The following is a 12,734-nucleotide window of genomic DNA, read 5'->3' as shown; positions in this document are numbered from 1 at the left end:
GTCACGTCACAATTGGTGATGGTTTCCATTATGAAGAAAAGATGATGGTTAAGTTGCGTTCCCCTCATTGTGCCTGTTGATAATGGTGTTGGGATTGTGTGTGCACTCAAATAGGTGGCTCAACAAAGCCGACAATAAGAGCAGCAGCTCAAAACATGCCTGGGTTTGGCCCTCACGTTGTTCACTCCTTAGTGATTAAAGCCTCATGAGTGGTACAGTATCACATTTTGAATTAAGTACAATGTGATTATAATATCAAAGAGTATGTAAACAGCCTGTAATTCATCGGTGAGCCCTTGTTGTACATTATTTCCACTGTGGCACAGGACGAACCTGTTGCTGTGTTTTGGGACAAAGTCGGTCAGGCTCACATGACCACCTGCAGGTCGGGGTTTAGAGCTTGGGCAAGAATCTGGATTTGTGTGTCAACCAGTACACGAGACCCCGTGTTGGGGTTTTTCAGCGGTTTCACCGTGCTCTCGGTTACAGCATCATCTTTGAGAGAATTTGTCAGGCAAATTTTGGAGTGACTCTGAGTTACATTGACGAAGAAAGTAAGTCGCACCTCGTAGAGAAAACAAGATTTAATGGTTTGTAGCTCTCCAGCTCCTTTTTGCTTCTGTGTTGAAACAACATCCCAGTGCAGAGCTCAGATAAACTATTGTTACTGCAAACTCCACTGAAGTTCTTGACAACAACAGTGTGAGTGTGCCTGTTTTCAAAGCCCTTATTTCCCCCTTGTTTTGTCCAACAACAGAACACCTCCACGGCACACACAGCTAGCTACAACTCTAGTGTCGTGTCCGAGTTCTGTCAAATGGATATGAAGTGTGTAACTGATGGGGTGGGAATGTGTCTGTCCCTGAGAGGCAGGAGTTGAATTAATGCAGCTCGAGAGCTTATAGACACGAGCTAAAAGCTTAGCTTCCCAGCTGGAGTTACAGCATGGTGTAGCCCTGCTGGAGCCCTGTTCATGTTACACAGCAGACTCCAGTTACAGCCTGGTTACTGTGGGATTAGGTTTCATCTCACACGGCTCCTACACTCGTATGAATCTAAAGACCCTGATTAATTAGCAGAAGCCCTTTTAATAATATCCTATTTTGTCAATTTGTAGACTGATGATTGGTTTGTTTATAAAATAGCATGAATCACAACCAGGGCAGATTAAGTGTGTTCCTGGAGCAGAAATGAGTTGGCCTTTGTTAACCTCCACATTATCTGCATTGTATATATCACTTAGTAATTATAATTTTTGTGTTTGTGGTGACCTGATTAAGCATAAATCTATTTAATGCACTAGATGAGCACAAGATACACGGAAACATTGAAGGGTTAATTCTTAGATGCAACCCAGAGGAGACCTAAATATAATGTAATTATTTAAGTGTCCCCTTGTATTTTGCTTCTGTGGTGCAGACAATATTACTAAACAAATCAGCAATTACTCAAACGAACTGCCAGAAGGTGAATCCCCGGGGCCTGCTCTGCATGATTAGTAATTATCCTTGCTACAATGCAGTAGAGCTGAAGGCATCGTGTTTATATGACTTATTTAAAAAAAAATCTCACAATATTGAATTTATACTGATATCAAACAGAGAAAAGCAGCAAATCCTCACTTTTTTATTCATTCATTCATAACAAATAAATCAATCATCTAAATTGTTGGAGATTGATTTTTTATTAGTTTTGATTATTTAAGTAATTGTGGAATGATATTGCATATTATACAGACACACAGCAAATGTGAGATATATATATATATATATATAAATAAATATGGTTGCAGGAGATAACTACAGTAACTATAAATACAGGAAGTGTTGCAAATATTTATTTGTGACATATTCGACAGATAAACATTTAATTTTCAATGTTTATTCTGCTGTGAACCATGTGCAATGTTTACTGGCCTTAACAGTTTATCAGTGGAATTGATGGCAGTGAAGTTTTAATGTGGATTTAACAACTGTATTCAGTAAAATTGGCCCCTCTGTTTAAATTGTGGCCCCTTTTTATGGCCCCCGATTTAGAAACATCCTGGATCTTTAAAAAATATATAAAATCAAGAACTAATTCAGTCATGTTCTTTTGAAGGTGTGTCTGGAGAAGCCGTAGTGGAGAACGGCTCTGTGGTCAAAGATCTGACTGCCCCTGACCTCCATGATAACACCAACCATCACTGTCATGAAGCCAGCACAACCCCATACCGCAAACCCGTCCTGCCCAGTTACAAGCCATCCTGCTCCTCTACCCCCACCTACTACAGCAGCCCCCAGAAAAGCTACTCAGACCTGGACAGCCACAGCTTGACTTCCCAGGACTCAGGTATACCCACTCTCGAGATAAACCCTCCCGAACCCATCCTTCATAGCCACCAACGCCCAGGCGACGCAGGCCTCATCCTGGATGCCAGTCATGATTCCCCTGCCACTTTACCTTTGAATAATGACAACACCATCCGCAAATCCTCCACCTTCCCTCGCAGCGGATATGACTCTATCCGCCTCTTCAGCCCCACCCTCAGATTATCAGCCCCCACGGGTATGGGTCTCGGGGGCGGAGCCTTAAATCGTAGCGATGACATCTCTGTGTGCAGCGTGTCCAGCATGAGCACCGAGCTGTCGGTCTCCAACGAAGACATCTTGGATTTCACTGTCACGTCTGACTCCAGCGCCATTGTCACCTTGGAGACAGACGACAGTGGCACCGCTCACTTCTCAGATGTCACGCTGTCGTCCTCTCCAGGGGACCCCAGAGACGTATGGAGTCCAGGGCGATCCTACCTGGGGTCAGGTGTCATGCAGCAGGAAGAAGTTGTCAGGCAAAATAAACTTGGACCTCTAGCTAGCTTATTCAACAGGTGAGTTCACATAAGACTCAGCATAAGTCTTTAAAAACCAACCATATTTTTACAAGCGTGATTTCGATCGTTGTTTTATTTTTGATTCAATTCGTGCGATTGAATATGTCACTATTATTCATTCTATTGTCTACACAGTCAAATGTAGGCAGCCTGAGCAAGATGATTACGCATTCTCTACTTCCTCTCATTAGACTCTTTGCTGAAGACCTTATTGTAGCCTTACAGAAGCGAACATTGCTCAATGTTTTACAAACTCGCTTAGCCAAGACATCCTGTCCCCTCCCTCCTCTCTTGCGTATTACAGTTTCTCCAGAACATGACCCTCTCCTCGGCTCAATATGTTACAGCATTTGGAAAGTTTAGGTTTAAGACATTGTATTTATATAGAGCAAAAGTTGTCCCAAATCAAAGACAGTGAGATTAATGACAGAGACCAACGCGTGGGCACATCTAATAATAAAGTCTGGTCGTTGGAACCAATATTATTTTATACTCTCGAGGAAAGGAAAGTTCCTAATTAGCACCATCTTAGCTGAGAAAACAAAGTAGGACAACATATTTTGCTAAGAAACTGGTTGGCGGCACTGTGGGACCACACACTATCTCAGGTTATGAAAATTCTTCCATGTAGAAAGTGTCACTTCCCAATCCTGTGACTGTATGTTTGGGGGTGTGGTGACCTTGTGGATTCCTTCTTAGATTCTCTTGAAGAGTAGCAAACGACCAGGGAAGTGTTCCGCCTGTTGCTCTTAAACAAACAAGATCCTTTATCTGCACTTTGCTTCACCCACAGAGTCTTTTCCTCCACTATGAATTTGTAGTATTGCACAATGGTGGTGAGTTTATAATACGACCTGTTATTAGAGCCCAAGCACAGAAGGCCCTATTGCTTTTCCTTTGATTATTCAGGAAAAATAATTGCATTTTTGACATCTTGAACATACTCAAACTCACCAATTTTCACGGGCGCGTCAGGCCTGGTGAACATTTACGTATTTTGGAAGAATTAGAAATGGCCCTTGCAAATTGCTCAACAGCGCCTCCTAAAACGCAGCAATTCTGTCTGGTTTAACCGATCTTCAAGAAATTGGGTACACACGTGTATCATGACCGGACTAAACAAAATGTCCCTGGCACCAATACAATTAGTGGAACAGGAAGTTGGCCATTTTGGATTTAGTGGCCATTTCGGACGAAATTTTGATGAGTCGCCATCAAAACACAAGGTTGTTGTATCTCGGACACACATGGTCCAATCGACTCCAAACTGGACATGTATGAAAAGAGTCATGGCCTGATGACATCTACACATAAATCATGACTTAAAATCACAGTGCCCCGTGGTGGCAACAGGAAATGTCTTGTTTTTTGCACATCATACACTTTGATGTACTCCTCCTCGTCCATTGGCCGCAACCATGTCAAACTTTGTCAGAAGGTCCTCAAGACATTGACGAAGTCTTATCAAAACTGTGAATTTTCATTGAACACAATGTTAGTGGAGTGGCGTCAAATTTCAACGTGCCGCCATGACACACGGAATTGCTGTAACTTCAGTGTACTTTGTTCAATGTCCCTCAAACTACATGTGTGTAACAGCAGCCTTTACAGCTATTACACAGCCAAGATCAGGCCTGGCATTGATCTTGACTATGATCATTGTTTTTTTGGCCACCAAATTCTATTAAGGTCATCACCAGTGACCAGAGTCCAAGTGAATGTTAATGCCAGATGTGATGAAATTTGCTTTGGGTATTTCTGATATATTAAGTTCAAAACAACATAAGGTCACATGACCTTGACTTTGTGACCGTCGGCCACCAAAATGTAATGAGTTCTTTGAGTCTAAGTGAATATTTTTAAGTTTTCTGAAGGCACTCTAGAAATATCACGTTCGTGGGAATTGGACAGACGGACGGACAACCCGAAAACATAAGGCCTCTGGCCGATGGCTTTCGTCGGTGCAGAGGCCAACAATTCAGGCATAGTTTGGAGATTATTTAGTGCAGCTTGTCTAAATTGAATGCGACTGTTGGACCTTGTCGGTGGCATGAGCTTTACTCGGTGCCATTCTAGTTGAGTCATGTGATTTTTATTTTTTAAAGAGTAATGTGTTAGGAATATTTGATAAGTTACCTTCCCAACACTGGTTAACCCTAGAAATATGTGAGTGGACATACAAGATCCCCTTGTGGCCACTAACAGGGATGACTATTAAATTTAATTCGTTATGCTCACTCACAGTGTAAACTATTGTTTACTGTAATTGATTTTCGATTCAGTGTCATGTGTGAAGTAGCAGTACTTTCTTTAAATCCCCACCTCCCTCTCATTCTGTCAAGTTATCTCTCTGTTATCACTCCTCGCTCACATGGAGAAGTTACTCATTCCCTGAGTGCCCTTCAGATTCCTGCGTCTCACACCCAGGAGGGGGGGCGGGGGGACTCCGAGGAGCAGCAGTTTCTTCACATTCTCACTCTGCCTGAGTCCGGTGGCTGTGGGGGACTTGCGTTAGACTCTCGGTGCAAGCAATGAGTCTGAACTCAGGGAGAGCTTGGACTTAGTCAGGAGTTTTTGCTCTCCTGTGTTTAGCCATTACTTCTTTCAAAGATCAACCACTCGCTGCTTCATTCTCTGTGTTGTTTTGATTTTTTTGGGGCTCATTGTGTTTTGTGGTGAAGGAGCAGGATGGCCGCCCCATCACTTCTGTACATCGACAGGTAGGATAATAATTCAGATAATTTGTCTGAATAAAAGTTTGTTCAATGATTGCTGTTCTTTCAGCCTGTACATTTGTACACAGCACATTTTTTGTTTCTTCCCTATATGTCGTTTTATTTTTATGAAAGCAAACAGCAGGGATTTGGTGAGAAGTTGAATACTGAGGCTTTTGTGCTGGACTGCCGGTTGCTTGTTGACTAAATACACACTGTACCTTGGATTAAATTTTTGCTTGGTGGAGTGTTGTTAAAATGCTTGGAGCAGCTCCAGTTCATTCGTGTCTTTTATGATGTGTGGAAAATAACTTGGTGTACTCTGCTTTCGTTCTTGTACTAGCTTGCTCGGTATTTGTGTATGAGGGATCCTCATTGTCAAGTGAACCATACGAACCACTGGGACCCCTTATCACCTTATTTGCACACTTCAAGACTGAACATAAGTACTGTGAAATCCCCCAAAAATCTTTAGAGACTTCACTACAAACCAATCCAGTGCAAAGCCTTGGGTTGAACTCAACATTACAAACAAGCACCTCCTGCCAGTCTTTATGGATTTTCTAGCTGCTCCACTTGAGCACCCGACCATACCGGCAGCCATTCAGCTGTCACATTGAAGCACATTTGGTTTGGACTGAATGCAAATGATGCTTGTGGTTTGTGGAAATTTGTTTGTTGGCAGGTCCGAAAAAACGTGGTCATATATATTATTCCAAGACTCAGTCAGGTTCTCCTTTTTAAAGGCAGAACTCAGTCGGCCTCTGCACTTTGATCTGTGCAGCATTGTTTTATGGTGGCTTACAGGGTTACTAAAGTTCAACACTCCCCATAGCTCCATTCTTTGTTACAGTTTACTTTTTCCACCCTCGGTTTGTGCTGTGGTGTATGATGATCTGAGATATGAGTCCAAATTCAATCCATTGCTTTTGAAAGTTACAACTGTACGCATGTTTTTTTGTTCAATTCTTGAATAATTCACAATTTGAAACTTCTTAATTCATACTGGAAATAGGAGTTTGACCAGAAAACATCTTCATACAGCACTCAGGCTTCTTTCCAAACTTTCAGCTGCATCTCCTGGTGTTAGCGGATGGAGTGTGCTCTATTGTAATGGTGATGTCTCGTTTGTCGTCACGTGACCTAAATGTGGAACATATGATGATGGATCATATCCTAAACATGTGTGTTTAGATGCTGCTGAAGGCCCTGAGAAGTGTATCGATAGCCCAGATGAAATCTAGTCTGTGAACCTTAGTGTTAGGAATTATTTCTTTGTCAGTTCACAGGTTATTAATGGTCAACGTCCTCTCTTTAGATTAGATTTCAGTGTTTTTTCACTCTTCCATGTCAGCTGATGTGTCCTTCCTTTCTGTTTTCAGAGTTCAGCAACTTTAATTACGACAGATTGGATTGTAACGCCCGCTGCCTATAGCAGCGCTGCACGTTTTGCTCTAGAATTGTCTGACACCTTAGGTTTCAGCACCTTTTCTGTTTTCTCTCCAAGAAAAGACAAATTAAAATTTCATCTACAGAGTGTTGGTTACATTAGATATTGTAGCAGCCTGTGAATAAATGGTTAGAGTGTCTGACTTTGGCCAGTCACACTGGAATGAACTTTTTATCTGGAATCGCTTAATCAGCTCCTCATGGTCCGAACCATGCCTACATACAGACTGTTTTTATATTCCTGATAATGGATAGTATGAAAGACAACTGCTATAGTTGCATATGTTAATAAGTTTTTGCAGTAAACACCTTGGTGGTTTTTTTATGCAAGTAGCCGCATTGTTTCAGACAATTTAGCAGCAAAAGATGTTGGCTTTAAACCTGTTTTACGTTTGCCACATTCAGCACAGTAATATTAAAAATGCAGACTTTTACAGTTTTTAAGAAGTTGGCATCTTTACATCATGTGTCTTCAGAGTTGTTCTCCTATAAACTTTAGCCTGATTCGTTACCCTGATGCTGCAGTGTAAGTGTAATAGAAGCATGTGCTGTTGATTTGAGTGAAGATTCCACAGCACAGGCAACATGCCGTTATCAGCCACAACATTAAAAAAAAACAGTTACCTGTTTTAATGTTGTGGTTGTTTACTACAAGGTGAAGCATCAAGGAGGCATGGCTGCACATTTCAGCAGGCTTAAGGATGATCATTTTATTGTCTCGCACACATTGCCTCGTAAACTATACAACTCATAAGGGCAAAGCTCTGATATACAAGTGCCAGAATTATTGGATGCTACAGATGTATATGTTTTATTTTTATTGTCACTCGAGTAAAGTACTTGGACTAATTTTAGAGAGACTGGAACGCGATCTTCATTGTTTTATAACTATTTGTTTTCTTATGATTGTAAAATGACCTTAAGTCTTTCTCACCTGCAATTGCAGTATAGCCCCTTTTTCTTTATTCAAGAGTGGGGTCTTTCAGTTTGGGAGCAGGACTCATTGACGTGCACGTTCATATTTTGCAATGGTTTAACTCAAAAGCCTGCACTCTGCTTGTGCTCAAACTGTGCGCTTGCACTCACATTTTGTTGCTTGGACAGATTTGAGAAATGATCAATCAGATTTCAGTGAGTTATCAGCGAGCACAACAGATGGCCACGTGTCTTGATTACAGCTCTGTCCACAGTAAACACAGGAGCCAGCTGCAGACACCGTCAGCTATCAGCTGTAGCTGTATCTACTCAGCGTTTGTCAGCATGTTGTCCTGTCAGCACTCCCCTGGAGGCAGCATAGAGCCCTCGGGCCATGCTGTGCCGCACATAGCAGGTCAAAGGTCAGATTGATCCTCCTGAAACTACTTTGTTAGTTAACACCTCCTTTCCACATCTTTCAGGTCCTCGCAGTTGAGTCCAAGTGGTGTCAACGCACAATCATTACATAAGGCAGTTGCCACGGTGAATTGCTCTTGATGAGATTTATCAGAGGCAAACAGCCGGGTGTGGACTCTTTGATTACTCTGCCTGTTATGTCACCTTGCTTGGTCAGAAGAGGCTTTTTGTTTGACCACTTCAGTCACGTCTTTTTGTGCTCGGCTTTTTTCAGGCTTTTAATTAAAGCCCCCACAGACAGACAGCTCTGTGATAACACCGCTCTGACGGAGTAATGAAAGGAATAGCTGGCTAAATAGTGGCCCTGCTGAAGATAAAGAAGGCTTTTCAGCAGCTTTGTCTGTGGTATTTAAACACCAGGTGATGGAAGATAAACAATCCATGCAGATTGCTCTCTCTTCCAGTCGAGCACTTTTCGTCATGATAATTTGAAGTGGAAGTGAAGTTCTTCCATGAAAGCAGCAAAAATGATTAACTACTGTTACACATGGTGTGCTAGTGTTAAGTTTAGAGCTGGAACTATCTTTTAAAAATGTTTATTATTATATTGATTGTTTTTTCGATGAGTCCATACATTTTTCCGATAAGTTCTAATTAGTCGATTGAGGCTTTGGTTAATTACCAAAAAATAACCGTAACTTCTACCATTAACTGCTCAAACTTTTACTCTTGTAAAAAAATAAAATAAAAAGGTTAAAATAATATTGACATGAATTTACAGGCATCGCTGCTGTATCGTTGTTTTATGGGTTTTCTTTGAGCTGCTGTGTGTGTATATATTATAGTAGAGCAGATAAGCTAAAAACATTTCAACGGTATTGTGCATTTAATAATATAAGCACAAAACTTTCTCCAGGATTTCTATAACCCATGAAGTTTATTTTTAGATGTGCAGGCATTTCTGATTTAACCTTTGGGGCCATGAAGTGGGTGAAGAAACTTCAGGCAGTCAAATAAAAATTTTTTAGATCATTGGCATGTGGGTGATATACTATACATGAATTTTGATTTATTTTTAATCTCTAATTCACCCTAGATGGCAAATAACTGCTTTAAACTGTTGTAATAATATAAAAACTCCCCGACCCCCCCCCCCCCCCCCCCCCCCCCCCCCCCCCACACCAAACACACACACAAACACACACGTACAAAAAAAGCCCAGAAGCGGACCTCACACAATGAGCAATGTTGTTGCCATGTCGTTATCTCTTATCCCACCCAATGACATTAACAGTTGAATATGGTCATGTGCCAAGCAGTCTGATGAGCATGATAAAAACAGTTGCCCTGCTGTGCTATCAGCCTCAGTTTTACAAAGCATGCGGATTAGCATTTTATAAAGTCTCTATTTAAAAACGTCAAAACCCCCACACTTTGAATGACTGTTTGACAGGGAATGGGAGCCACCATCATTGGGGTTGCACGTAAACGGTGTGACGCTTAATTACTGTATTTACATAATCAACGTTCTGTACGGTATCGTTGTCACATAGGTTGCTCTGGGTGATTCATTTCTATTAGCTTCTATCCCAGTAGTTATGAGGGGACACAGACTTCTGTAGCTCTGGGGGGCCATAACAAGTGACCCAGTAAAGACCATGATAATAGCTTGTGTTGTACTTTTTGCTCTCTGTTTTGATGGCCAATTCATTTGTCCTCCTGCCTAATTCCCGCTCTCCATCCGGCGTCTCTCTCAGGAGCCTGTTTGCCAGGAGGGTAAAGGACAGTCGGCCAGTGGAGCAGCCGGATCCAGGGTGGAAGCTTTTCGGGAAAGTCCCCCCACGGGAAGGCCCCATCAAGGATCCCAAGAAAATCCAAAAGGTAGAACATTCTGATTGATTGATTTATTTTCATTTGTTGGTGGGGAGAGATCCCAGAGTTTGGTTGTCATCTGGCAAATGAAGAATGTCTCTTGTTGACTAGATTTACATAGACGCAAAATCAAGTAGCTGGTCAGATAACTCCCCTACCCTGTACAATATTTTTTATGATCAGATATTAGTCAATATATGAAAAGGGATGGGGGGGGGAATGCATACACATACATAGAAACGTAGAAATATACAGACGCTCGAGACACCAAGGAAAAAGCCATCCATCATAATCTCATTGAAACATTGAAAAATAAAAATGAAGTAAAATAATAATATATAGAGAATTATGATTGATAATTGATCTTCCACATGAGGCAGAATAATAAAGCGAGTTCTAATGGTTATAGTGTTTGCTTCATGCATCTTTGAAGCAGCTAGCACTAAATTGATAAGGACTGTCTAAAACCACTGTTTTTGTAATCCAGTGTCCACATACTCGACCACATTTCTCTGATGTGACAGTAATACTTACCCAGTCTATGTTTCATGCGTGAAAAAGCTGGTTAAGCATTTACGATCCGATTTCTCCAGCATAATCTACCACCAACTTGACTTCATTTAATCCTCCAACATGACACAGGGAGCCTGGTTCTTCCTTCACACAACATTGAGGGTTGGCATAAATCAGATTTCTTAAATTCTTCCCTTATTCCGTGCTGAGGAAAATGAAACCATGTAAAAGAAAGTATTGGATTCCCACACACTGAGTTTAGAAATTCTGTTATGTGTTCAGATGTCTTACCATTAAAGCTTCTTTTCTTTTATGTAGTTCGACTGCAGTGTTCAGAAAAAACCATCACATCTCCACTTACAGACTGAACATTAAAAAAATGGACGATATAATTTCAGACCAAGCTTGTTTATTGTTGTTTATTGCTAAAAGCCTGCCATAGCTTGTTGTTCACATAGAAACACCTGAGACTCTGCTCAGCTGTGTTCCATGTTCCATCCTCGATAGGATATTTATCACATGAACCAGCAATAGTTAGTTGAGTTTAACACTATTTGCTTTGTTTTTGCAGTGTTTTAGTTTGAACCTAAAGCAACATCTCACCATCAGTGACATTAAGGTCCTACAGCTATTTTTAGAAGGCACCAAACTGAAAGACAAACAGTGTGTTTTTAAATATTGACTCGGCTAATGTTTGACCCGGAAAATAATGTGCACAGTCAATGGTAGCACATGCTAAATGACAACATGCATACAACTGTGGTTTAAAGCAGGAACACTTCCTTTGTAGCATCTTAATTATAACACAATCAAGTTTTAGAAGCGACATGCAGTGATGCTACTTAGTAATGCTACTAGTTTAACTACACTTCTCAGTAGAATTCTCTTAGCTTAGCTATTTTGAAAAAGATGTTCCCTTTTTATAAGTCATGCAGCATTTCTCAAACAGCTTCAATGCAGTATGGTGCCATTTTGAGTTTGAGCTTGGAGGTTAGCTTCCCATTTTAAACAAAAGTGTAATTCTGCTGTAGAATTACTGATAAAAAAGGCCTGTGGCTCCACTAGAGACTGTGTCAAAGTGGCTTTCTCAAAACGACAAAAGTGTAGATCAAAATTTAAAAAAGGTAGAATGAAAACAATTCTGTTGTAGTCATGATAAGACATGATAATTATCCTCAAGCACACAACAGCCAAAATGGGAACAGAACTATTTATATACATCCCAATAGCTAAATCAGGTTAATATTAGCCACTGATAGCTTTCTTTCTAAACATGCACTTGAGTTGTGTTATTTTTCTGTGCCAGACTCAGCTCATTGTGTCATTTTGAATTTCAGCTTGCTGAGTGACACAAACACATTCATGTTGTGTTTGTGTCGCTCAGCAAGCTGAAATTCAAAAAGTTCAATGTCGTTCAGAGCACTTTGTTAGATAGCCAGGACAGACTGGACAAGGAATTTCTCAGTGCCAGTGTCTCTGGCCTAATTAAAAAGCACGGTTGTTTCCTACAGGCAAAATAAACCAAAGAACAAGATGGCAGTATGTAATTAGAGCCTGGAGAAGCCTGTAATTGTGCTACTGTTTCCCCTTTGGCTGACATGAGGGAAGGAGCCCTCTCTAGTGGGCTTTGTGCTGTTGACACTGGGATAAAATTCCTGTTAATGTGCTTTAATGTACCACTTATAGCCATTTAACCTGTTACAAGTTTGGTTAAAATAACTGTAAATGTAATCTAAATTGAGAAGGGTTTGACAAAGTCTGCCAGAGGAGCGCTGTTGGAGTGTTTCCATTAACAACCAAGATGGCTCCTGCTGATGTGGAGAGGTTGAATCTGCTAATGTGAGAGTATTGTATTAACTGGACACATGTTTTATCTAAAAGAAGCTCAAACAACTACACTTGTCGTGTTTGATAATTTACATCACACGTTAGGTTTCAATCCTCTTGCATCCAGAGGAATCTTGGTCTGTGCCCATTGATGACGC

At 41.0% G+C, this 12,734-nt stretch overlaps 1 protein-coding gene across 2 annotated transcripts in view; it reads left to right on the top strand.

The window, feature by feature from the left end:
* Positions 1 to 12,734, top strand: part of tbc1d14 (TBC1 domain family, member 14) — a 31,072-nt gene that overhangs the window by 1,464 nt on the left and 16,874 nt on the right. The window contains exons 2-3 of one of the 2 annotated variants that reach the window (XM_034615286.1): positions 2,101 to 2,866; positions 10,122 to 10,245. In XM_034615286.1, coding sequence (XP_034471177.1) covers positions 2,101 to 2,866; positions 10,122 to 10,245 — 890 coding nt within the window. Of the gene's footprint in view, positions 1 to 2,100; positions 2,867 to 5,354; positions 5,590 to 10,121; positions 10,246 to 12,734 lie in introns of those variants that run through there. The other variant, XM_034615287.1, reaches the window with a different exon arrangement.

Source organism: Hippoglossus hippoglossus, chromosome 18, assembly GCF_009819705.1.
Source record: "Hippoglossus hippoglossus isolate fHipHip1 chromosome 18, fHipHip1.pri, whole genome shotgun sequence".
NCBI classification, from domain to species: domain Eukaryota; kingdom Metazoa; phylum Chordata; class Actinopteri; order Pleuronectiformes; family Pleuronectidae; genus Hippoglossus; species Hippoglossus hippoglossus.
The sequence above is the reverse complement of the archived record's forward strand: the minus strand, read 5'-3'. Positions and strand labels throughout refer to the sequence as shown.